Here is a 27,601-nt window from a genome sequence, read left to right on the forward strand (position 1 = left end):
GACTTCCGGAATTCCTGGGTCCGCTGCACATAAGAGCGAAGGACCCGACCGACATCCAACTTGCGCAGCTGCCGTTGCTCAGAAGAGCCCTCCCGACCACCCAAGACCAGGAGAACCACCGATTGATTGACATGAAAAGGAGAAACAACCTTCGGCAGAAAGGAAGGAACAGGCCGCAAGACGACCCGCTCCCTAGAAAACTCCAAGAAGGGAGCCCTACAAGAGAAAGCCTGCAGCTCAGAAACACGCCTAGCAGAAGTAATGGCCACCAAAAAGACCGCCTTCAAAGTAAGGTCCTTCAAAGAACAGTCGTCCAAGGGCTCGAAAGGCGGACGCACCAAAACAGAGAGAACCAGATTAAGATCCCAAGAGGGAACCGAGGGCCGTAGGGGAGGCCTAAGCAACTTGGCCGCCCGCAAAAACCGAATCACATCAGGAAGAGCCGATAAACGCTGACCTGACACCAACCCTCGAAAGGCCGACAGGGCCGCAATATGAACCCGGAGAGAAGACCAAGCCAGGCCTCTATCCAGGCCATCCTGCAAGAACTCCAGAATGTTAGGCAGATAAGCGCGAAAAGAGGTCACTCCCCGCGCCCGACACCATTCCTCAAAGAGACGCCAAACCCGCACATAAGCCCGAGAGGTAGAAAGCCTCCGGGACCCCAACAGTGTAGAGATCACCTTGTCTGAATATCCCTTCTTGCTAAGGCGACCCCTTTCAAGAGCCACGCCGTAAGACAGAAGGGAGACGGGTCGAACATGGGAATGGGACCCTGCATCAGAAGGTCGTCCGAGAGAGGCAGAGGAAGAGGATCCGCTACCAGGTGCCTCACCAGATCCGCATACCATGGACGGCGAGGCCAATCCGGCGCCACCAGCACCACCAAACCCGGATGGTGAACAATGCGAAGAAGCACTCTGCCCACCAGCGGCCAAGGAGGGAACACATACAACAGCCCCTCCGTTGGCCACTGCTGGACCAGAGCATCCAGACCCTCGGCCAGACCGTCCCTGCGACGACTGAAGAAGCGGGGCACTTTGGCGTTGCCACCCGTGGCCATCAGGTCCATCAGGGGCTGCCCCCAAGCCTGCACTATCAACTGAAACGCCTCGGCGCCGAGACACCACTCTCCTGGATCTAGAAAGTGACGACTGAGGAAGTCTGCCTGAACATTTTCTACTCCGGCTATATGAGAGGCCGAGAGGTCCAGCAGATGGGATTCCGCCCAAACCATGAGCAGAGCCGCCTCCTGCGCCACCTGAGTGCTCTTGGTGCCCCCCTGACGATTGACCTAAGCCACCGCCGTGGCATTGTCCGACAGCACTCTGACCGACTTGCCCAGCAACAGGGAGTGGAAAACCAACAGCGCCAGACGGACCGCTCTGGTCTCCAACACGTTGATCGACCAGGCGGCCTCCTCCGCGGACCAGGTGCCCTGAGCTGAGTGACCCAAACACTGAGCCCCCCAACCCAGGAGACTCGCATCCGTCAGGAGCACCGTCCACTGCGGGAGATCCAGACCCACCCCCTGAACTAGGTGAGGGGTCTGGAGCCACCAACGCAGACTGCAGCGCGCCAAGCCTCGCAGGGGGACCGGAACATCCATCCCGTGCCTCTGGGGAGACCACCTCCGGAGCAGAGCATACTGGAGAGGACGCATGTGGGCCCGCGCCCACCTCACCACGTCCAGGGACGCCGCCATCGACCCCAAGACCTGGAGGAAATCTCGCGCCCGAGGACACCGGGACGCCAAAAGCAGGCGAATCTGAGATTGCAATTTGCTCACCCGGCCCTCTGGGAGGAAGACCCTCCCCAAGGAGGTGTCGAACAGCACCCCTAGGTACTCCAGACGCTGAGCCGGGACCAACCGACTCTTGGAAAGGTTGACCACCCAGCCCAGCGACCAGAGAAACTCCACCACCCGAGCAGTAACCCGGGAGCTTTCCTGCAACGACTTTGCCCGAATTAACCAGTCGTCCAGGTAGGGGTGTACCAGGATGCCCTCCGACCGCAAGGCTGCCGCGACGACCACCATCACCTTGGTGAACGTCCGAGGAGCCGTGGCCAGCCCAAAGGGAAGCGCACAGAACTGAAAGTGCCGACCCAAGATCGCAAAGCGCAGGAAACGCTGATGAGAGGCCCGAATGGGAACATGCAAGTAGGCCTCCGTCAGATCGAGAGAAGTGAGAAACTCCCCCGGCTGAACCGCCAGAATGACCGACCGCAGAGTTTCCATACGGAAAGAGGGAATCTTGAGAGCCCTGTTGACCCCTTTCAAATTGAGGATGGGCCGAAAGGTCCCCTCCTTCTTGGGCACCACAAAGTAAATGGAGTACCTGCCCGTGCCCCACTCCGGAGGGGGCACCGGAACAACTGCCCTGAGATCTAGCAAGCGCTGAAGGGTCTGGCGAAAAGCCTGCGTCTTCCCCGGAGTCTGACATGGAGAAGCGAGGAAAAAATCCGGCAGAGAGCGGGCGAACTCCAGGGCATAACCGTCCCGCACCACCTCCAGGACCCACTGATCGGACGTGATCTCGGCCCATTTGGGGAAAAATTCGCGCAGCCGGGCCCCCACCGGAACCAAAGGGGGCGCCGGCAAGGCGTCATTGTGCAGGACGGGAAGCGGGGGAACCGGCGGAGGGATTCCCTGCCCCCCGACGGGCCCCCCGAAAGGGCTGCATGCGCTGGAAGAACCGACCCCGGGAAAATCCCGGAGACTGGAAAGAAGCAGCCCCACGCCCAGGGCGATACTTGCGAAAATCCCGCAAACGCCCCCGGGCCGCACCCCCCCGAGACGCCGGATGGGCACGGTCCTCCGGCAGACGGGGAACTTTCGAGTCCGACAAAGTCTGAATCAACTTATCCAAGTCCTCTCCAAACAAAAACGACCCCCGAAAGGGAAATTTAGTAAGCTTAGCTTTGGACGCAGCATCCGCCGCCCAAGCACGCAGCCACAACACACGCCTTGCGGCCACGCCAAAAGCCATAGACTTAGCCGAGATCCGCACCAAGTCATATAGAGCATCTGAGAGGAATGAGGCCGCCATCTCAATCTTCGCTACCTCCTGATCCACCAGAGACCAGTCGTCAGACTCTCGATCCAAGACCCGCTCCGCCCACCGAAACACGGCGCGAGCGACCAGTCCCCCACAAATAGCCGCCTGGACCCCAAAGGCAGAGACCTGAAAATTTTGCTTAAGGATGCTCTCCAATTTGCGCTCCTCAGAGTCCCGCAAGGCAGAACCGCCCTCAACAGGCACGGTATGCCGCTTGGAAATTGCCGAGACCACCGCATCCACGACTGGCGAAGCTAACGTAGCCCGATCCCCTTCCGGAATGGGATACAGGCGAGCCATGCTGCGCGCCAGCCGAAACGGCGTCTCCAGCGTTTTCCACTGCTCCAGAATAATATCCCGAATATCCTGATGCATAGGAAAAGAGCGGGAAACGGAACGGATCCCCCGTAACAGGGGGTCCCCCACACGCGGAGTCTCCGGCGGCGCGTCCTCAAAACGCAAAACCGAAGAAACCTGCTGAATAAGGTCAGGCAGCTCATCTTTCTGAAAAAGGCGCACCACGGACGCCTCGTCACTGGAGAACGGGAAATCCGACAACCCGCCGCCAGCTTCCGTCCCCTCCAGAGAGTCCTGGAACTCCTCAGAAGGGTCCAGGTCCTCCTCCAGACCGACCCGTTCCTCCGACCACAAATTCTCGTCCCACGACACCCGCGGACGCTTGGACAAGGGAGGCGGCGGAGGGGACGTCACGCCAGACGAAAGAGGCAAAGCCGCAGGGAGCGCGGAGGAAAACCCACCCCCCGAAACCCCCTGGGCGCAACCGGGACCCCCAGCCGCCTGAAAATAGGCTCTGCATAAAGAAAAGAAAAAGTCAGGAGAAAAACCCCCCGAGGGTCCCAAGGGACTCCCTGCCACAGCAGGGGACCCAGCAGAACCTTGCCCCTGCATAGTCAAAACAGGGGGAAGGTCACCTGAGGTGGAAGACAAAATGGAGGGGCCAGACAGAGAAGATGGCGGTTTTCCCGCCAAAAAAGCTCCCTCCATAGCCTGAAGCGGCTGAGAAACCTGAATAGTCTCAGCCGCTAAAGCAGGCAAGCCGGCATCAGCTGTCAAAAAATCAGCTGAGAGGGAATCCTTCGGGGAATCCCTCCGTGGGCGGTTGTGGAAGACCGGGCTTCCCCACTGCTCCAAGCCGACTCGCGAGGCACCATCGGCGGAGAGCTCTGGGCGCCTGCAGCCGCTGCCGACGGAGCTCCACCACCTCACCGACCCAAACCGCCGAGTTCAGGCCGGCCGCGAGTGCCTCGCGGCTGGACTAAAATTGTGTCCTACTCCCCCGGAGAAGGGCACAATTGCTCCATACGCGACCTAGCTATAAAAAAGTGCTGGTTACATGAAAAAATACAGTAAAATACAGTTTTCTTAAAGGGAAACAACCCTTCAGACCAGCACTACCTCAGGATTTTTTTTTTTTTTTTTTTTACAGAACAGACTCCACAGGCTCTCGAAGCAATATGCCTTGCTTGACTTAGGGGGCAAGGCTTACTGCTGAGGCTCCTCTAAAAAAATGTGGGGAGGTGGAGGAAGTGGGGGGAGGGACCCCGCTCGTGACCCGCCGGGTTTAACACCCCCGAGGTCGGACGAACCCCCAAACAGAGTCCGCCCAAGCTCCGTCCGGCTAAAAACAGGGACAATAAACCCCCTAAACAAATTCCAACAGCCCTACCAAGGGAGATGGGTACAGATCACTCAACACCTGCTGGAGACTGAAAGAAGACTGAGGGAAATAGAGAGGAGGGGCTAGGATATACTGTCCCAACGTTTTGTTTTCAGTCTCCACCTGCTGGTCATGATTAGATATATACCCATTCGTAAAGTTAACCTCTACTGGTCTGGAGAGTGCTAAAGAATATCCTTTAACCCTAGATATTGCACTCATTGGGTTTTGGCCAGGTACTAGTGACCTTGATTGGCCACCGTGAGAACAGTCTACTGGGCTCGATGGGTCTGACCCAGTAAGGCTATTCTTATGTTCTTACAAGAATTCTAAAAGCAACCAAAAACACTGAGAGATTCAAACATAAAGAAATATAATCTACAAAAGAATCCACTCTAAAACTCACAATCTAAATTCATACAAATGTTATGTCAATGTGATCAAATAGATCAATGAATATATTCATTATGTATTGGTATTGATCTATTTGATCACATTGACATAATATTTGTATGAATTTAGATTGTGAGTTTTAGAGTGGATTCTTTTGTGGCTTACAAGAATTCTGCCATTATCTTGGGAAAAGTGAAGGGAGGGATTGGAGGTGGGAGCACTTTTGAGTAGAGATTTGAGTATGCCAATTCTAACCTGAAACTTTTGGCCCTGAAGAAATTATGTAAACCAATTTACCTTAAACTCGAATATAAACAGAGGTAACCTTTTTCCCCCAAAAGGGGAGGAAAAAAAGGTTGACTCGAATATAAACCGGGGGAGGGAGAGGGTTTAATATTCAAATGCAATGCCTTGCCCTGCTAGGCTCTGCATATAGCCCCCTCACTCGCTCCCTCCCTCCCTCTGTCAGTCTCTGCACCTAGTCCCCCTCCCTCCCTGGTTCTGTACCCTTTCCTCCCTTCCTCTTGATGCCTTGCAGGCCTCTACTGGGCATACTGTGAGACCTGATGGTCCAGCGGTGGCTGGGACAGGAAGGATACTTCCCGCCTCCTGTCCCAGCCCAGGTCTAATTATTTTTATCTTCCTTCCACCTCCCCTGTGTACTTTAAATATCCTTGTTGGTCCAGTGGTGAATCACGGCAGTAGCAACCTTCCTTTGCTCCTGCCCCTGCAGAGCCGCTAGCTGATTGGACCACCAGGGTTATTTAAGGTACGCAGGGGAGACGGGAGGGAGTTAAAAATAATTAGAATCGGGCTGAGACAGGAGGTGGGAAGGATCCCTCCTGTTCCGGCCACTGCTGGACCACCAGGTCTCATGGCAGGCCAGGCGGAGGGTCAGGGGGGAGACGGGTCAGTGCTGATCCGAAAATAAACGATAACACTAAATCAGAAAGTACAAGTAATTGCAACAGTTTCAACAACAGTTCATGGTTGATAGCATAAAATGCTGCACTTATATCTAAAGTGACCCTTGAAACTCAGTCTCTCTGAACTCTGAAGGAGTTAACACACTAAGGTAGATCCTGCCCAATAGCAGAAGCAGGTGATTAAAAAAAAATTTTTTTTAAATAACTGCATGGAGCAGTGATGATTTACTTGGTGATGGGCAACGTAAGTACCAGGGGACGAACTGAAGAAAGCAGCATAAGTTACTTCAGTGCTCAAAGGGATTTTAAAATTTTCATGGGAAAGGTCTGGAAAAAAATGTGTTCCATAACATCATCGCTAAACATTACCCATCACCAAGTGAACCGTGTCTTTAGAGAATCCAGTTTTCTCTAGAATTGTTATGTGTTATGAGAAACAGCAAGATAAAAAAGCAAAGAGAAGGGCGAGTTAACACCGAGCAAATGCCTTGACCCCCTGCATCACTTACCAGGGAATAAGTTCTGAATGCATTCTGCAGCAGCTGGTCCTTGACATACCCCATCCGGATCTTGTTCCGTAATACCCTCTCTACCTGCTTCTTGCTGTTATTGACGTTTGTGGTATAAAGTATCAACAGAACGATGAAGTCTATAACCTTTTATAGAACAAGAAAAATAGTAGTTAGTTTTACTCACAGTTCAGGCTGAATCTGTAAGTGCTACAGGAATACTGTGTGCATTAGGAGTAATGCTGAAATAAAGAGATTAGGTTCTTACCTTGTGATCATCTTTTCCAGTAGATAGGAATGGTATGCTGAACCTTAGGGTACTCTGTCCTTTCTCGCAAGCATACTGCAGAAAGATGTCAATCACAGCTTTTGAAACTCCTCATCCTCCCAGGATTCTGCTGCCCCTTTCAGTTTGTTCCAAATCTTGCAAGACCTTTAGAGTAAAAGACAGCAGAAGAAGGGACACAGGGAACTCCCCAAAACCAAAGTTCTGATCTGCTCATATAACATTTTAACTGTCAATAAAGGAAATGTCAACGGTCATGAACAAACATTACCATTGAACAGTAAAATCAAATCAACAAAACTACCCAAAAAGCATTTTTCACAATGCGCTACCTAAGAAAAATAAGAAAATTCTTTGACAAAGAACAATATAGGATCATAGTACAATCCCTTGTACTAGGACTTGTAGACTACTGCAATATCCTCTATCTACCATGTCCCACAAACATAATCAAACAACTAAAGACCGTTCAGAACACAGGTCTCAGACTAATCTATTCTCTCGGAAAATTTGACCACATCACCAATGCCTACCTAGACTCAACACTGGCTACCAATTCGAGCTAGAATTCAATTCAAACTATACAGTCTACTCTTCAAAGTAGACTGTATAGACGATACAAAACTATGCCGGGCGATCAGATCGCAGGAGGATAGAGAGAAACTCCAGAGCGACTTGTCTCGGTTAGAAACATGGGCGGAGAAATGGCAGATGAAGTTCAATGTGGAGAAATGCAAGGTAATGCATTTAGGCAATAAGAATAAGGAATACGAGTATACAATGTCAGGTGCAACTCTGGGGAAGAGTGAACAAGAAAAGGACCTGGGTGTACTGATAGATAGGAACCTGAAGCCGTCGGCACAATGCGCGGCAGCGGCAAAGAAGGCAAATAGAATGTTGGGAATGATAAAGAAAGGAATCTCGAGTAGATCGGAGAAAGTTATAATGCCGCTTTATAGGGCAATGGTCAGACCACACTTGGAATACTGCGTCCAACATTGGTCTCCCTACCTAAAGAAGGATATAAAACTGCTGGAGAGGGTGCAGAGACGAGCAACAAAACTGGTGAAGGGTATGGAGAAACTGGAATACGAGGACAGACTTATAACACTAGGATTGTTCTCCCTTGAGAAAAGGAGAATGCGTGGGGATATGATCGAGACCTTCAAAATACTGAAAGGAATCGACAAAATAGAGCAGAGAAGATTATTTACATTGTCCAATTTGACACGGACTAGAGGACATGAAATGAAGCTAAGGGGGGACAGGTTCAGGACTAATGTCAGGAAGTTCTGCTTCACTCAGAGAGTGGTTGACACCTGGAATGCCCTCCCAGATGAGATTATTGCGGAATCGACCGTCCTAGGCTTCAAGAGCAAACTAGATGCATATCTCCTTAAGAGAGGCATGTAAGGATATGGTGGACTATAAATTACGACAGGTGTACACCTGGCAGGGCCTCCGCGTGTGCGGATCGCCGGACTTGATGGACCGAAGGTCTGATCCGGAGATGGCATTTCTTATGTTCTTATGTTCCTATCTAAACAATTGCCTAAATCATAACCTTCCACCCAGAACAAGGAGAACTCAGACCCCATTCTCTTACCCACCACTCAAAGGCACTCATCACAAAAAACTATATGATAACCTCCTAGCAACGCAAGCAGCAAAATTTGAACCCTCCATCTCCAAACTGTTAACAACATCTGACCTCAAAGCATTCTGAAAAAAATCAAAACACTTCTATTCAGAAAGTATATTCAATCAACTTAATCTCCCCCTCTTCCTATCCCCTCTATATTTTCCCATGTATAGCCCACTCCTCTGGTACCATATCTTCAACGTCCCAAAAAGTAACTGGAAACCCAATTAATCAACCTGAAACCTAATATCTCCTACCTGAAACTAGTTATCTACCAATATAATGAAGCCGGACATTTTTCAATGTAATGTAACCTGAAATATTTTCCAATGTAATGTAATCTGAATCCTCAATATGTAACCTGTACCAGCAATTTTCCAATGTAATACAACCTCCTGGAAATGTCTTCCAATGTAATCCGCTTTGAACCGCAAGGTACAAGCAGAATAGAAATCACTAATGTAATGTAATGTAAAATACATCGAATAAAAGCAGCAGTTTGAATATTAGAGGAGCTCAACTATCTCTTGAGATTCTATTTACAAACTGATTCTGAAACCACAGTCCAACTGGCAGAGAAGTCTTAGCTATGGTGAGGACCATGAAGCACAAGGCAGAAACAGGCACATCAGAAATTATCAGGTGAGGAAGGGTCAGATACAGCATACCATTCCTATCTACTGGAAAGCATTATCAAGGTAAGAACCTAATTTCTTTTTCCAGTGAAATAGGAATGGTATGCTGAATCTTAGGGACATACCTAAGCAGTCCCCGAAGTCCTGGGTGAAAGAGAAGCTTGCTTTCAGTACTGAGGATCCAAAAGTAGAATCCTCATGCACTGCCACATTCACTCTATAGAATTTAGTGAAAGTGTGTAGGGAAGACCATGTCGTAGATCTACATATCTCCTCCACACAAGAGGAGACTACTCCTCTGGTTGAATGTGCTTTCAACGACACTGGTTGCTGTTTCCCACAGACAATGTAGGTGGAGGAGATCACCATTTCACAGTGATTTGGAGACTGGTCTGCCTCAGATTGACTCTTTGATTAGGATAAAGAATGGTCTGATAGACGAAACTCAGTCACTTCCAGGTAGCGCAAGAGAACTCTGTGGACATCCAGCAGCTTTAAATCCTTGTCTTTCTTCTTAGAACTCATATGTTGAAAGGCTGGTAGCTTGACTTCCTGAACAACAAAGCTTGCAATTCTGAAACTCTTCTGGTTGAGGTAATTGCAACTAGCAACACTACTTTGATAGTAAGATCCATTAGACAAGCTTCCTCCAAAGAACCTCTAACACAATGTTGAGATTTTAGGAAGGGAAGGGATCTCAGATCGGCGGTCTGAGCCTTAGGACTCCATTGAAGAATCTAATAATGTCTGGGTGAGAAGTCAGGGAGACCCGTTTCTCTTGGCCTCTAAAGCAAGCCAGGCCTACCATCTGCACCTTAAGGGCCATAATAGCTAATCCTTTGCCCAGGCCCTAATGAAGGAAGGCCAGTACCGACAATACTGGGACTTTGTGGGCTCCACATTCTCCTTATTGCACTAGCGCTGAAAAATACCCCATGCCTTGGCATATGCCAAGAGTGGATGGTTTCTTGGCCTTCAGTACAGTGGTTGTAAGAGCCCAGTCTGGATTTTCCTGGAACTCTGTACACATTCACCCAAACATTCCCACAAAACACTTTAAAAGGTGCAACAAAACTTATTACTCACAAGCTCAGGGAAGGCGACATAATTGCTTAATTCTTAGAGCATTACCGTATTTTTCTGTCCATAAGACGCACTTTTTCCACCCCCAAAAAGGAGGTGGAAAAGGGGATGCGTCTTATGGAGCGAAGATGACACCCCCCCCCCCCCGGTACCTTTTTAAAACACCACCCGCCCTTCCTTTTAAAACACTCCGCCCCTCAGTACCTTTTTAAGTGCCCCTTAAGTGTGGTGGTCCAGTGGTGTATGGGCCGGCAGGAGCGTGCTGTCTGCGCTGCTGCCTGGGCCTGCCCCGCTTTCAGAATGACTGTGTCAGTTCGCACAGAACTCGTGAGAACTGACTGCAGCCATTCTGAAAGGTTTCAGCAATCACCTTGGCACTCTCAAACACTTTCCCTTCCCTTCTAGCCCACAGCTAGGAAAGGTTTCATCTCTGGGACCTCTCACTTTGGAATCTCTCAAATTAACTCCCTGCTAGGGTATTTACCTTTCTTTCTGGCTGGGCTCCGCCACTCTGCTTCAGCAGGATTGCATCACTCTCCCAATGTGCCTCAGGACTGAGCTGCAGAGGCTCAGTGCCTTCTAGGACCTGGAGTCCACTTGCTCTTGAGCTAGCTCCCGCTGCTGCCAGATGGTAGTCATGCAGCCCTTGTGAGAGAGGACTCCTTACCCCCTCACAGTGGTATTCACAGAGGTAATGAACACAGAGTCACGTGTTCAAGAGCCATGCCATAATACTGAAATGACCCAGATCTTCAAGAGCAATCGGCCCCTGTGTGAGCAAGTCCAGAAACACCTGGAACCAGAGACATTCATCCGTTTATAGGCATACTAGATCCGCATACCAACGACACATGGGCCAATCAAGGGCCACGAGGATCACTCTCCTTGGGTCAGATGCTATGCGATGGACTATAAGAATATAAGCCCAGTATCCTGTTTCCAACAGTGGCCAAACCCAGGTCCCAAGTACCTAGCTAGATCCCAAGTAGTAAAACAGATTTTATACTATAACCTGTTCAGGAAAGACAGGGTAGGAAAAAAAGGAGGGGGAGTAACTTTATATCTTAAAGATCATATTAAAGCCACACAATTGCAAGATCTGCAGGGCAAGGAAGAGGCACAGTGGATCAATCTGTAAAGAGGGAATTGTGAATATATTTACATTGATGTGATATACAGGCCTCCTTCACAGACGGAAGAAGTAGATAGAGATTTAATAGCAAACATTCAGAATATATCTAAAAAAGTGGAAGTTTTACTAATAGGTGATTTTAACATGCCGGATGTTGATTGGAGTATCCCTATTGCAGGATCTTCTAGAAGTAGGGAGATCCTGGATTCTCTACAAGGAGAATTGTTCCAGTAGTTGGTAATGGAACCCATGCGGGAAGGGGTCATCTGGACTTAGTGCTTACAAGAGAGGACAGTGTTTCTGATGTTACAGTGGGTGATTATCTGGCATCCAGTGATCACTGCATGGTACGGTTATAGAGAGGGCTCATTCAAAAGCAAAGGTTCTAGACCAGGGATGCCCACACTTTTTTGGCTTGCGAGCTACTTTTAAAATGACCAAGTCAAAATGATCTACCAACAATAAAATTTTTAAAAACACAAAGCGCACTGTACGCAGAGATAATGTTAATTATCATTTGTATTTGGGGTTTTTTTCAGAGGTCAAAGCAATGTCACCTCAGTAACAACTATACAAAAATAGACAAATATACCCCCTCCCTTTTACTAAACTGCGATTGCTGTTTTTAGCATACGGAGCTGTGCTGAATGCCTCTCGCAGCTCCCGATGCTAAAAACCACTGTCGCTAAATTAAAAATAAAATCATTTTTCCTACCTTTTTGTCTGGTGATTTCATGAGTCTCTGGTTGCACTTCCTTCTTCTGTAAATCCAATATTTATTTATTTCTGCCTCTCTTTCTTTCTGCCTCCTCCCCTTTTCTGTCTCTCTCCCCCTGCTCCCCTTTTTATTTCTGTCTTTCTCTCTTCCCCTGCCTGCCTGTGTTTCTTTCTCTCTTCCCCTGTCCCCCCCAAGCCATCGCGCCAATTTCTCCACTTCCCTGATTATTTCTCTCTCCCTGTCCCGTCCCCCCAAGCCACCACACCGATTTCTCTCTGCTTCCCGAGCCAGGCATGGTGCATACAAGCACTAGGCCCACAAGCCTCCCCCCCCCCCCCCCCCGACATCAATTCTGACATCAGAGTGGAAGTTTCCAAGCCAGCCAGGCAGCGATTGGCTGGCCCAGAACTTCCTCTCCGACATCAGAATTGACGTCAGAAGTGAAGGCTTGTGGGTCCGGTGCTTGTACACACCTGGCTCAGGGAGGCAGGAAGAACAACATCTCAAAGGCAACGCGATTAACTCGCATTGCCTTTGCAATTGACCATTTGGGCACCCCTGTTCTAGACTTTTTAAAAACTAACTTTGTTCGGATTGGGGATTATGTGAAGGAATTGTCTGGATGGGAACGTCTGGAAAGAGTGGAAATGCAGTGGGCAAAACTGAAAGGAGCGACTGTAAGGGCGACAAACCTTTTTGTGAGGCAAGTAAGTAAAAGCAAGAGGAAAAGAAGGCCTCTTTGGTTCGCAAAAATAGTAGCTGAGAAGGTAAGGAATAAGAGATTAGCTTTCATAAACTACAAAAGATGGCAGAAAGAAGAAAAGCAAAAATAACTGGAAAAGTTAAGAGAGGCTGGTCTTGTAGTCAGGAAAGCAAAGATGCAAATAGAAGAAAAAATAGCTGACATGGTAAAACGGGGAGACGACATTTTTTAGATATATTAGCGATAGGAAGAAGTGCAAAAGTGGCATTGTGAGACTCAAAGGTGAAGGGGAGAAATATGTAGAAGCTGATAAAGAAAAGGCTGAATTGCTTAACAAATATTTAGTTCAGTGTTCACAGCGAAGTGCCGGAAGCAAGACCACAGAAGACAAATATGAATAGGGAAGGAGAGCTCATTAAGTTGCTCTTTTAAGAGCTGCACCAGTACCCTTGGCTCAATAGGGGGTGGGTGACCTCAAAGAGGATGCATGCTCTGAAGGAGATACAACCTGCAGAGTTGGAGAGTGGTGGCATAGCATCTAGCTTTTTAGCAATTCCAGCCGGTTTAGAGTTCATGTATTTTAGTGGCGGATTATCGAAATGGCTTACCGTGGTCTTTTCTAAGCTTCCTAGCAGTCTCTGACACTGCCATGCAAATGTATTACAATGCCATCATTAATATTGAAATGAAATTATCGCCGAGTGATTCCCTAACCTCGCTGTTCTACGTTTCCTACCAAAATTTTCCAGCAGGTCTGAGCTGTCCTAGCCTTACTTTCTGGTCAGTGTCTGAGCACTGATTGGTTCAGACATTGCCTGGAAAGTAGGGCTTGACAGCTCAGACCTGCCAGAAAACGCTGCCGCCGTCAAGCAGCCCCCCCTACCCCTGGCAGTGATAGGGAGGCCCAATCCCTCCTGCCGCTGATGTTAAGCAACCCCCTCCAACACCCCCCTGCAGTGGGTGAGATGCCCACTCCTTCCTGCCATCGCTGTTGTACCCCCGACAAACCCCCACCCTCCCCTTCCCTTGTTTGTGAAGGCTGGCCAGAGGGATGACTCCTACCTTCAGCCAGCATGCCCACCTCTTCAAAATGGTGGGTCTGCCCCTACCCAGTGCTCAAGGCACATCCTATGGGAAGGGCCTTAGGCATCTGGGCCAATCATTTTTTATTATTATTATTATATCATTTATTTAGCCCATCCTCCCAAAAGAAGCCAAGAATGGGTTACAAGAGTACACTCATAATCAGGGCTGTGGAGTCAGAGACAATTTTGGGTACCAGAAACTGAGGAGGGGGAGTCGAAGGATTTATCTACCGACTCCACAGCCCTGCTCATAATATAAGTAGGACAAACCTTTGTGAGAAATACACACTTGGCAGACATAAGGGGGTTTAGATTACAGCATTTACAGTATAGGCATAACATACAGACTTAAAAATACAGACTTAATGGACAGAGGGTGGTTTAAATTGCAGCATTTTCCAGTATAGATATAGCATAACATAGAGGTAAAAGAGCATTTTTTTACAGGTGGGTGCATCGTTGTTGTCTGAGAATGTGGTAGTAATTGAAGTTATATTTGCAGTGGCATATGAGTTTTAGTGAGATTCCGTTTGGTATATTAGGCGGTGCCCTTGAGATCCATCAGTCAGGGATGCAGACACAGGTTCTATCCCCCAGGTATGGGGAGGGGCTAAGGCTGTGATTTACCCAGATGTTTAAGACCCCCCCCCCCATGGAGGGGCCTTAAGCAACCTGGGCCAGAGCCTTAGGCCCCTCCCTTGTGCATCACAGGATGCACTGGGGAGGGAAAGGCCACCATTTTGAAAAGGTGGGCCTGCTGGCCAAAGGTAGAAGGCATCCCTCTGGCTGGCCTTCGTAAGCAAGGTAAGGGGGCAGAGAATCATCGGAGGCACGGGGGGGGGGGGAGATCGTCGGGGCATCCCTCCCCCGCTGCCAGGAGGTGTCGGGGGGGGGGTTGTTTGGCAGGAGTAGGCATCTCTCCTGCTGCCGGGGGGAGAGTGTCAGGGGTTGGGTTGCTTCAGTGTAGCGGCGGGAGGGAGTGGCCATCCCTCCCGCCAATCTTTTCAATTTATTTTTATTATTTGTGCATTTATTCTGTGCATGTGCCGATCGCTATCATTAACGATCGACACATGCAAATTTAGTAACCCTCCGTGACTCTCCACCAATCTCATTTGCATGCATGCTTTTTTAAAGAATGACTCGCCTTTTTTATATCATTAAAATAGTAGCAATGACAGCAGCCCGTCAGATTTTACCACAAACATTTGAGCATCTTCCCCTAAGAAAGGACAAATCTCATCTCTGTGAGGTTCCACAGAGTGCTATGTAAGCAATTTTCGATATCTGGACTATCAACGGATGAAACACTGCCTATATAGTTAGACAAGTTCCTATTGAACAAGAACGGGCGCTGGTAGGGCTAGTCTCAGTTAGGGTGCTGGTCTTTGACCAGAGGGCCGCCACGTGAGCACAATGGACCACTGATCTGACTCAGCAGCGTCAATTCTTATGTTCTTATATAGTAGGTTAGCTTCTGCAAAAGTAAGGCCCAGAATCAATCAAATTTGAATCCGTAAAGTCAATTCTTCATTCACACAAACTATCAATAAAGAAATCATGAATCCCATTACCATGTACAGTTTTACTTAAAATAAACATTTACTTTAGTTACCTTGTGTTCTGCAGCAGACTCAATGTTTTCTATTGCCTGAGAGGAAATGAGTAAAGAAGAGCTTAGCGTCAAAAGCCAATTCATATGATGCAAAGGGGAAAAAGAGACAGAGCAAAATCTGCCAGTCCTACACAGATAATAATTTGTTACAGACTTTAATATATAATTTAGGTTAATGGAGTGCTTATCATTCTCAGGGTAAGAAAACAATAGAGCAAAACAAGAATTAAATATGCAACTCGAGTATCTCCTAGTCTTTGTGCTTGTCGAAAAGAGTCAACAATTGATTTGTGTTTATCCATTCCACTTCATTGAGAATTTCAATAGAACTCTTATTTTCCCTCAGCTGTCTCCATTAACCCCCCAAACCCCCCCCAAAAAAATAACACCATTCTGTGGAGCATGGTAAGACTACTGAAATTGAAGCACACTGATATCAGGCAGTTTTCAGAAAGAGCTTTCTGTGGAGTAAAACTGTTATTCAGTCAAAATCAGAGTATCATACCTGTGGAGAATGTTTACAAAAGTTAAAAAAAAATCACCATCTGATAACTCTGTCACTCTTACCTTAATCCAGGCTTCAGAAACAGTCTTCTGAAATCTGACTGCCGACTTAATCACATCTAAGAGTAGAGTTATGCAGTCCTGGACTGTGCTGCTTCGGTTAAGAGAAGAACTGCAAAGGATCAGATGAGAAAATAAATGCCTCCAACATCAGCCACACATCAACCCAAACCAACCTCTCCCTCCATTTGAAGAATTCTAACCAATTTATTAACCCTCAAATTCATTTTATTCTACCCAGTGCAAAAACTGCAAAATATTTTTTGTAATTGCTCTATTTTTGATTATTAGAGGTTGCAAGAAGATCTGCATTATCCAACAATTTTTTAGATTAAGGGATGTTGGGACTGGATTCAAATTTATATATACTGTACTAGCTTTATAGCCCGTTACATTAACGGGTGCTAGAATATGTGTGTGTGTGTCTGTCTTTATTTCTTTCTCTCTCTGTCTCCTTAGCCGCTTTCTGTATTTCTGTCTTTCTTTCTTTTGGCTGTCCACCACCACCCCTTGCGTGCTCCCCCTGTCCATTCTCCCTTCCTTTTACCTCCCCTGTGTCCACCACCACCCCTTCACTGCTCCCCTTATCCAGCAGCAGCCCTTCTCCCTTTGTTTTACCTCCCCCTGTCCATCAGCACCTCTTCCTGGTCCCCCTGTCCAGCAGTAGGCCTCCCTTCCTTTCCCCCCCTGTCCATCAGCACCTCTTCCTGCTCCCCCTGTCCAGGAGTAGGGAGCTACTTTAAAGTGCTCAGTTATTTAATAACTGCTTTTTCTCAAGTTTTCTATTGTCATCTCTGCCTTTAATTTTGAAGCTAACTGCAATTGTCTACTCCTTTATGCCTTCTCTTTTTCTCAGTCTCTGTTCTTGTCTGCTCATCTTTTCATATCACTAATCCTATTGAATGTTGTGCTGCTCAGCCTGCTTTGTATGGAACCTGGGGAGGAAGGCCGCCGCAGCTTTGCGCGACTGGTCCGGTGGGAGTTTGGTCGGTGTCGAGTGTAGAACTCGGTTTCCCACACAGCGCCGCACTGTGCTTGGAGCGTCTTTGGCGGAGAGGGGAGAGACCTGTGTGGGAGGAGAAGCCTAGGAGCAGCCGCAGCCATTCAGCGCCTGTACACCGCGCTCCTCAGCATGAGTGGCAGCAGCTGGCAAAGGACCAGCTCGTTCGCCGACTCAGGCTTGGGGCCTTCCGCTGTTGGAGGAGCAGAGCAGGCTTCTGGAGGCGATCGGCGGCTTGCTGCAGTCGGGAAGACTGACTGTGAGGTCCTCAGTACGTGACTGGAGATGTACTGGTAAATAGGAAGACGTCAGGAAGGTCGGGGAAGGGGTGGGCAGCAGACTATGCGGTTCTCCAAAGTCCCGATCCCTTCCCGAAGCTGGAGAGGGGCGGGAAAAGCTCGCGATTGCCTCTTTTTTAATTTTGAAGTTGCCACGGCAGCAGAAATGTGAATTTGGGCTCAGTGTCACTGAGGATTCCTTCGCTCTCCCGGGCCTGCTCTCCTTCCACTAAGTACCGACTCCTCACTCCCCCATCTAGCGCATGCGCACTCGTGCCGCCACACCTCGACAGATCAGAGATCAGGGAACACGCGGCACGAGTGCGCATGCGCACTTAGCGTTTTTCAAAAGGCTTTCGACAAGGTGCCACATGAAAGGCTGCTTAGGAAGCTGTGGAACCACGGGGTGGGAGGGGATGTGCACAGATGGATCAAGCACTGGTTGTCGGGTAGACTGCAGAGGGTCGGAGTAAAGGGACAATATTCTGACTGGCGGGGAGTCACGAGCGGTGTGCCACAGGGATCGATGCTGGGGCCGTTACTCTTCAACATATTTATCAATGACCTGGAAAAGGAGGCAAAGTGCGAGGTTATAAAATTTGCAGACGATACCAAACTGTGCGGCAGAGTTAGATCCAGGAAGGAGTGTGAGGACCTGCAAAGGGACCTGGACAAGCTGGAAGACTGGGCAAACAAATGGCAAATGCGCTTTAACGTGGAAAAATGTAAGGTCATGCATATAGGGAAAAAGAACCCGTTGTTCAACTACAAATTGGGGGGGGCATTGCTGGGAGACAGCAGTCTAGAGAGAGACTTGGGTGTGCTGGTGGATGCATCACTGAAGCCATCTGCACAGTGCGCAGCAGCCTCGAAAAAAGCCAACAGGATGCTGGGCATCATAAAGAGGGGCATAACAACCAGGACGCGGGAAGTCATCATGCCATTGTATCGAGCGATGGTGCGTCCACATCTGGAATACTGCGTTCAATATTGGTCGCCGTACCTCAAGAAGGACATGGCAGTACTTGAGAGTCCAAAGGAGAGCAACGAAACTGGTAAGAGGGCTGGAACACTGCCCATACGCCGAGAGGTTGGATAGGCTGGGGCTCTTCTCTCTGGAAAAAAGGAGGCTCAGGGGAGATATGATAGAGACCTTCAGGATCATGAGGGGCATAGAGAGGGTGGATAGGGACAGATTCTTCAGGCTGAAGGGGACAACAGGTACGAGGGGGCATTCGGAGAAACTGAAGGGAGATAGATTCAAAACAAATGCAAGGAAGTTTTTTTTCACCCAAAGGGTCGTGGACACCTGGAATGCGCTACCGGAGGAAGTGATCAGGCAGAGTACGGTACAGGGATTCAAACAGGGATTGGACGGATTCCTGAGGGATAAAGGGATCGTGGGATACTGAGAGAGGTGCTGGGATGTAATACAAGTATAGAAAGCTAACCTGGTAATAAGTATAGAAACCCAACCAGGTCGTGCATGTGCAAGACCGGAGGGTTAGGACTTCGATGGGAAGATAGGACTCAATGGGAAACCAAGGTGGCAAGGGGGCCCCTTCTGGTGATTCAGACAGGTCGTGACCTGTTTGGGCCGCCGCGGGAGCGGACTGCTGGGCAGGATGGACCTATGGTCTGACCCGGCGGAGGCACGGCTTATGTTCTTATTATTATAGATACTGTAGCGTGACCGGCTTGGGCCTAGCGGTGACTGGCACACGCCTACAATACTGCCTGGCGTGCTTCCCCAAATAGGAGGAAGTCCCTGTTGTGGATATTTCACTTTGTGTACAAAAGTCAGAATGACACAATTCAGGTAAGTATCAAAAGAAAGAAATACTGTTTATTGTTCATCCAAATAGGGCAAAAACAAAAATGCAGGAAAAGCAACAGTCCCAAAAGTAATGGCAACAATAATGAAAACAAAATAATATTGCATTCACCAGCCTGGTCTAGTTAATTCTCCAAGTGTTCAACTTATGTCCCAGGTAAGTTCTATCACATAGTGGCCACAATAGAACAGATGACAATTTAGGCTCAAGTAGTCTTTAGTCAAGAAAAACTATCACATTGCAACACTGCAGATCTTCTCTCCTCTCCAGTCTTTGGGAGCAGAAGGTTGGTGGACTTGCCAAATCGGCTCCTTGTCAAGGCAAGGAGCAAAATAACCCTCAATCCCTCCACTAAGATGTTGGGCAGAACCTGCCCCCAACCTTCAGGGTTTTCACTACACTCAAAAGTTCATTACCAATGTTGTCTAACAGTCCTTAAGCACTGTTCAAGCAGTCAGACAGCCAATACCCCAAAATAAAAATAAAAAAACTTTTGTTATCTGTTTTGACAACACCCAGGTCAAAAGAGGTCAAGATCCTTTTGATGTTACTGGCCTCTTCCTTGTGATGTAGTCTCCCATCTGTCTTTACTGATGATCATCTGGTTTTACTGTTCTTTGGAGGTCAGGAGTTCAGGTAAGCAGACTTGAGGATACATATCAGTAATATTCTGAACATGTCAGTAAGTAATATGCTGAACATGTCAGTAATATGCTGAGGTCACGTATTATACTGAGTCCATTTACCCCCTGGGCATAACATTCCACCCTTGGATCCTTAAGTCTGCTTACCTGAACTCCTGACCTCCAAAGAACAGTAAAACCAGATGATCATCAGTAAAGACAGATGGGAGACTACATCACAAGGAAGAGGCCAGTAACATCAAAAGGATCTTGACCTCTTTTGACCTGGGTGTTGTCAAAACAGATATCAAAAGACCAGGACCAGCTGTCTTACTAAGAGGCCAGTAACATCAAAAGGACTGAGCAACCAAATCTGCTATCTTGACCTCTTTTGACCTGGGTGTTGTCAAAACAGATAACAAAAGAGCAGGACTAATCGTAACAGCAGGACCAGCTGTTTATGCTTTTACTATGAACTCCGCAGTGTGCATCCTATATAAGACCGGGATTCTGACCCTGACAGTAGAATCCTAGCCGTCTACAGGAACAGAAGCCACGAGGCTAAAGGGTCAGTCTCCCGTGTCCACTCACCTATCAATTGTATGGATTCTCCAATTGTGAAGGGAGTGTTTGCCTGGGATACGGTGAAGGTATTTAATTCTTATCATATATATATATATATATATATGTATAATAAAGTGTTATTGTTTATGCTTTATATTGTCTGGGTGCTTTTCTGAGTGTTACTGATCATCCCACCTGTCAGAAATTAGTGGCGGAACAAGAGGGTATAGGATGAAGTTAAGAGGTGATAGGATCCGGAGTAATCTGAGGAAATACTTTTTTACAGAAAGGGTAGCAGATGCGTGGAACAGTCTCCCGAAAGAGATGGTGGAAATGGAGCTTGTGTCTGAATTCAAGAGAACCTGGGATAGGCACATGGGATCTCTCAGAGAGAGAAAAAGATAATGGTTACTGTGGATGGGCAGACTAGATGGGCCATTTGGCCTTTATCTGCCGTCATGTTTCTATGTACAGAAGAAACAATTAGGAACTGTTCCTGTCGCTCTAAAACAGGAGGGAGGTCACCTGAGACCACAGGCAAAATGGCAGACCTTCCCATCAAAAATGAAGAAAAACTCACCAAAAAACTGTCTCCCAAGGCTCGACTAGACTCAGTCGCTAAACCAGAACTGCAGGCAGCAGCTGCTGTAGCGGTAAGGGAATGCCCAGCACCATCGGTGGTAATAGTAACCTTATTTCCCTGACCATCAGCAGCTGAGGAAACCCCGGTGTGGGCAGTAGGAGAAGAACGGGCTTCTCCACTGCCCACAGCCGACATGCGGTGCACACGCGAAGGGGAACCTTGCAAGCCGGCACCCGAAGCTGGCGCGGATTCCCTCTCAAAGCAACCGGAGCACTTCACACACAAGCCAGCCGCATCCACCGCTCGGTGCACACTTAAAACATATCCTGCTTTTTAAAAGTGTTCATACCATATGCGCAGGAGAGCAACACACAAAACTGCTGGTTAGAAAAATAGAAAGCAATTAAAGTCAATTCAAAGCTACCTTTAGACCGGCTGCCTCAGGCCTTTTAGGGGCTTGTTTGATTTGTTTTGTATGTTCCCATAGCAAACAGTTGTAAAGAATAAGAGAGTAGACCCCACAGGCTCTCAAAGATGTAGCCTGTGCCTGAAGTGTGGCCAGGAGTACAGCTGAGGCTCCTCTAAAGAAATTAAATTTGGGGAGGTGGGAGAGAGGGACTCGACCCTTCGAGTGTGGCAGCCCTGAAAGAGTCCACCAAGCTTTGTCCAGACAGCAAAAACGGAATATAAAAGGTCTCTAATCAGATCCAACAGGCCCTAACTATCAAAAGAAAAGACTGCACAGCCCACTTGTACTACTGCCAAAAGTCAATGTGTGTCAGTCTCCGCCTGCTGGCAGAAGAACTAAACCCATTTGTTCTGTGCCGGTCTGGAGGGACACTAAAGAATAAAGTGTTTCCATTACCATAAGCTATTTAAGGAGATTTAGGGGCTCATTTTCAAAGCACTATAAAAACCTATGGCACTTTGTGTGTCTAAGTGCTTTGAAAATAAGCGCCATAATTACAGAGAAAAATAAATGAATTCCCTGTTTACCTGCTTTTCAGTTTGTTCTGGGATGCCTGAACTTGTTGCGATAATGCGCATGATTCCAGATCCAGCTTCTTGCGGATATTAGAAATCACCTGCAATAAAGAGATTTTTCACTTCTATGGAAGGAGAATTCTAGCTTTATAAAAATACAGGTGCAATACAGTTTGCAAATACTGCAGTTTTAGCATGCCACTGCCATTGCAGTTTATAGGGGGTTTTTTTTTGTTTTTTAATTCTTTTTAACACTTTGCTAGAAAGACTATTTGTGTAAAGTTATTGCCCTACACAAAGAATTTCCTCCCTTGTGCAGGCTAAGATTCCCTTTGCACTGCTTTAAGCACCAGGGTGGGAACAGCTGAATCCCTGTATTGGTGCCTCTGCTGTTCTGCATGGAATCTGTTCCTTTTTGAAATGAGTTTGTGTGCCTACCATTGGACTCAAGTCTTGGTTTGCTTCACTTGATTGTATGGCTGGAGATTGCTTAGCTGATCATCTTAGGTGACTGGATGTGTGTTGGGGTGAGTTTTGTTTGAAGTTTGGATTTCTTTGGGTCAGGGATTCTATGGTGTAGCTCATTGTCTTAGGTGATAGATTGCTCCTTTTATACATTAATATGCCAGCTGGTACAGATTGGTTGGTGTGGTTGTGAACGTATGTGTGAGCTTATATCTTGTTTGTTTATTGGGATGGTTTACCCAGAGAACCTATTTACTAGGGGTAGCTGATATTTTTTGCTCCTTTGCATTATGATAAATAGGATTTGACCATTCCAATGGTTATCCTCGGAATTACTGTATTGTTGTCAAATGGGGTCGGGTGTGTGGGAGGGGTAATAGCGTCACCCTAGCCAATAGGTTGGCAGTTAGTGGGAAGGGATGTGGTTTGGATGTGTGGGGGAGGGTGAGTAGTATGATTGATGGAGAAGATTGGAATACTGGGGGGTGGGGGTATCTTACTTGGGACCTAATCAAAAACACAAGAACTATTGACTTCACTCCTTTATTTATTGGGATATCTGATATAATTTATTGTCTGTTTCTTATTTCAATTGTTAATTTCTTTAAATTGTTTAACAATTTGTGAAAATATAAATAAATAAATAAAAAAACTCACTTGAACATAGTAAATTGAAATCTTGTTGGGTTGGGGATTACATATAAGCTACTGCGAACCTCTCAAAATGTGGGTGTAATTATTTTATTTCATAAAGGTCTATTGGTGCAAAAATAAATACAGAAATAGACCCATCGTGTCAATTTGCGATTGCTCTTGTAGAAATCAATGTGTTTGAACTGACCGTATATACTCGAATATAAGTCGAGACCCCTATTTTCCCCCCCCAAAAAGGAGGAAAAATGGTTGACTCGAATATAAGACGGGGGCTTAATATTCAAGTGACATGCCCTGCCAGGAACTGCACCCTCATGCCTTCCCCTGCCAGGCTCTGAACCCAGCCCCCCTCACTCCCTACCAGGCTCTGAACCCAGCCCAGCTCTGCACCCTATCCCAACTTTCTTCCCTGTACCCTCTTCCCCCTCTAGTTGTCTAGTGGTAGGCCAGGAGAGTATGGATCCCTCCCGTCCCGGACAATACTAACAATTTTTTTAAACCCAACCTCCCCCCGCATACCTTTTCTCTGGTGGTACAGCGGTGTATCCCACGCTGGACCCTTCCTGCTGATCTCACGGCCAACAGCTAGCAATGCACCCAGGATGGAAAGCAAGAGTGAGCTTTTCGAGCTCCTGCCCAGCCCTGCACTGCTTCCTGAATGGTTGCCGCAAGAACTTGCAGCCTTTCAGGGAGTGGCGCAGGGCCGGGCGGGAGCTCGAAAACCTCACTCCTGCGTTTCAGCCCAGGTGTGCCACTGGTCGTGAGATCGGCAGGAAGGGCTCAACAAAGGATACATCGCTGGACCAACAGGGAAAAGGTACTTGGGGGAGGGGAGTTAAAAAATTGTTAGTATCGGCCGGGACGGGATCCCTCCTGTCCTGGCCTAATGGCAAGCCTGCCAGGAAGGTGTCAGGTGGTCACTGGGTGATGAGCTGAATATAGGTCGAGGGGCCATTTTTGGGGCCCAAAAATCTCATCCTATATTCGAGGGTATATGCATCTAATGTTTATGATAAGAGATTTTTCCAAGACCATATTGAGTTCCTTTTTGGGGGTGCGAGACTAAACCTGTTTTAATAGGGGGGATTTCAATACCTGTAGAGCAGTGTATCCCACTATGGATAAGACGCATGGAGTTCCCCTATTATTTAAGAACATAAGAAATGCCTTCACTGAATCAGACCTTAGGTCCATCTAGTCCGGCGACCCGCACACGCGGAGGCCAAGCTAATAGATGCCAGGAGAGCCCTCCATCCTACTAATCAAGATTACACCCATCATGCTTGAGCATATGACACTACAATTATATTGATTATACACTTTACTCAGAGGAACTTATTCCAAAAATCCACACTGCAGTTCCCACAGAAGTATCCAACCATGCTTTTGTATGGTTGGAACTAACTCTCCAGGTGGGGCCCCCAATCTTCCCACATTGGAAATTTCCCTTAGCTTTATATATGGATCCTAAATTTAGGGACTATATAAGGAATAGATGGCAACATTATCTAGCATGTAATGCCCAACACATGGGAGATCCCACCTTATTTTGGGAAATGATGAAGGTCGTGTTGCGCGGAGATATCATAGCTTATTCTAGTCATAAGAAATGTGTGATAAAAGGATCTTACAGATGGAAAAACAATTAATTCGGGTTCGACAACTTTATGGCCAAGAGCCTAGTGCAACTCGTAGGATGCAACTTTTAGTGATCCAAATGGAATTAAATTAACTTCTGCAGCAACAGGCCCAGAGGTCTGTGAAATATTATCCAGTCTATAAGCAAAGTAACAACAGCAAGGGAGATTACTTGCTTCTTAGTCCACAGGAGGTAGGGTTCCCATCGAGTGCAGCAACTTCACAATGTGCAAGGTCAACTTCATTGTACAGAACAAGGTATTTGTGCAATTTTTCAGGCTTACTACTCTTCTTTGTACTCGGCAAGGGTTACCCAAGGTTTAGTCAGTATAGACCTGCAGTGTCTTGGCAAGGAGGATTGGAGCCTTCTTAATGCTCCTCTGAGTAAGGAATAATTGTTTGTGGCCATCCAACAATGCCTGTTATATAAGGCACCAGCTATTGATGGTTACCATGCAGTGTTTTTTATAAACTTGTAGTGTTGGATATACTTAAGCCACTGGTGATCATGTTTAATCATCAAATACAAAAGGACACTTGTTAATGCAAGCACAGATTGTGCTGTTCCCCAAACCGAACAGAGATCCTACTAAAGTGGAATCATATTGCCCTATCTCCCTTCTCTACTGTGAGGAAAAGCTGTTGGCTAAGATGTTGGCCAATAGGTTGGCTAAATGCCTGTCCCAACTAATTGCATATCCTCAAGTGGGATTTGTACAGGGCAGAATGGCAGTTAGAAATATCAGAAAAATATTCTGTCTTCACTGGAATGGGTTCACCGTCATGGGCTCCCTTCTCTTTTGATAAGCTTTGACACAGAGAAGGCGTTTAATAGAGTGCATTAGGAGGTCATGTTGGTGTCCTGATGAAATATGGTATAGAAGGGTTTTTTAGGGAGGCTATAGAAACTCCCTATCATGATCCATGGGCAAGAGTAGGAGGCAGTGGGGTACAGTGACTTAGATAAGAACTTACCCTATTCGCCAAGGAATGAGGTAGGGGTGTCTGCTGTTGTCCTTACTTTTTGTTCACTCCTTAGATCCTCTTATTAGGGAAATATTATCCAAACCACAGATTATAGGTGTAACTATAAGTGCTCAAACATTCAAGATAGCTGCCTTTGTTAGTTCATATTACTCAGCCTCAGTTATCTCTGTCTACTCTGCTTGAAAGCTTCACAGAATATGGAGATTTGGGGGGCTTTAAGCTCAATATGGACAAGTCAGAGGCTCTACAACAGCAATGGGGACTTGATTGTCCACTGCACTGGATGGTGGGACAATTTTAATATCTTGGTGTTAACTTACCTTCTAATCCCTGACATTTATATCAGGTGAATATACCTCCCCTTATTCGGCTCACCAAACAACAACTCCTGAAATGAAATTCTATGTCGCTCTCATTGGGAGGTTGTATTGGCCTTTTTCATATGATGTTGATTCCAAAACAGTTATACGTATTTCAGTCGATACCTCCCTGGTTGCAGCATCATGATTGGAACTCGTTACGAAGGAAGCTTATTCAATTTTGTTGGACAGGTAAGAAGCCAAAACTTCGATTTGATAGATTAGTAGAGCCTTGGAATAGAGGGGAACTAAGGCACATCTGTGACTGGATGCTAGGGATGAGCAATTTTACTCTATTGTTGTTTGAGTGGGCACTTTTATCTCCTTTGTAATTAACATATTTACTTCACCTATCACAATGTACATTGCACACATTGGCCCATAGAAATGTGTTATCGGGCCCTTTGAGAGATACCCGGTGCCATCTCATGCAGATGCTGGCCTATAATCCCAATGCCACCGACTTACTTCCCATTCATGGCGATTTAGAATTTACACCAGGTATGTCCTCGGCAGTTTTTCGATGCTGGAAGGCACAGGATATTTTCTACCTTGGCCCAGGTCTTCGGAGAAGATGGGGCCCTCCAACCCTTACTACTATCTTCACAGCGTGGGCCGAGGAGTACTATGGATATTGGCCCACCACGTAGCTAATCTCTGGACTGGTGGGTTGTACACCGGGGTAGCATGGAGATTAAAGACCCTTTTTGAGGAAGAAGGAGAAATTAGGTTCTTACCTGCTAATTTACTTTCTTTTAGCTTCTCCAGACCAGTAGAGGTTAATCTTTACAAATGGGTATATATCCAATCATGACCAGCAGGTGGAGACTGAAAACAAAACTGTGGGACAGTATATAATATACTCCCTTCTCTATTTACCTCAGTCTGCCGAATAGCCAAGCAGAACCAAGAACTGGAAAACAGAAAGAAAACAATACACCGAACAGGAGTAACAACTAACATACCCAAATGCTGTTGGAAAATGCAGAGGAGAAATACCCGAAGGAAAATGTCCCCACAGCTCGCCAGCTAAGCCAGCCGAGCCACAGCCGCTGTTCTTTAATTCTCCCCGGCCCTAGAAAAATACTAGAACCCGCAGCAAAAAACAAAAACTGCCCGCGAAACAGCCCCAACAACACAACAATAACAACAACAGACAGGGTGGGGACCTCTACTGGTCTGGAGAAGCTAAAAGAAAGTAAATTAGCAGGTAAGAACCTAATTTCTCCTTCTTTAGCACTCTCCAGACCAGTAGAGGTTAATCTTTACAAATGGGACGTACCAAAGCAGTCCCTCTCACGGGCGGGACCCCCACAGGGCCGATACCAGAACACGTTCACCGAACACCGCGTCCCGACGCGCCTGAACATCTACCCGATAATGTCTAACAAAGGAATGCAAGGAGGACCAAACCGCAGCCTTACAAATATCCACTGGAGGCACGAGCGACGACTCAGCCCAAGAAGCTGCCTGACCCCAAGTGGAATGAGCCTTGAGAAACTCCGGAACAGGCTTCTGTCTCAGAAGATAAGAGGAAGCAATCGTCTCCTCGATCCAGCGCGCAATAGTAGCCTTAGAAGCGCCAGCCCCCCAACGAGGACCC

General features: G+C 47.3%; 1 protein-coding gene across 4 annotated transcripts in view; it reads right to left on the reverse strand.

Annotated features, from left to right (window-relative positions):
- Nucleotides 1-27,601, reverse strand: part of FANCD2 (FA complementation group D2) — a 319,297-nt gene that overhangs the window by 214,558 nt on the left and 77,138 nt on the right. For all 4 annotated transcript variants that reach the window (XR_004537318.1, XM_033925761.1, XM_033925762.1 and 1 more), the window contains exons 11-14: nt 21,908-21,996; nt 16,032-16,140; nt 15,465-15,500; nt 6,566-6,712 (exon numbers count right to left, since the gene is read on the reverse strand). Coding sequence is in view for 3 of the 4 variants with exons in the window: in XM_033925761.1 (XP_033781652.1) it covers nt 6,566-6,712; nt 15,465-15,500; nt 16,032-16,140; nt 21,908-21,996 (381 nt within the window). In the remaining variant the exon portion in view is untranslated. The remainder of the gene's footprint in view (nt 1-6,565; nt 6,713-15,464; nt 15,501-16,031; nt 16,141-21,907; nt 21,997-27,601) is intronic.

This window comes from Geotrypetes seraphini, chromosome 17 (assembly GCF_902459505.1).
Source record: "Geotrypetes seraphini chromosome 17, aGeoSer1.1, whole genome shotgun sequence".
In the NCBI taxonomy this organism is placed as follows: Eukaryota; Metazoa; Chordata; class Amphibia; order Gymnophiona; family Dermophiidae; genus Geotrypetes; species Geotrypetes seraphini.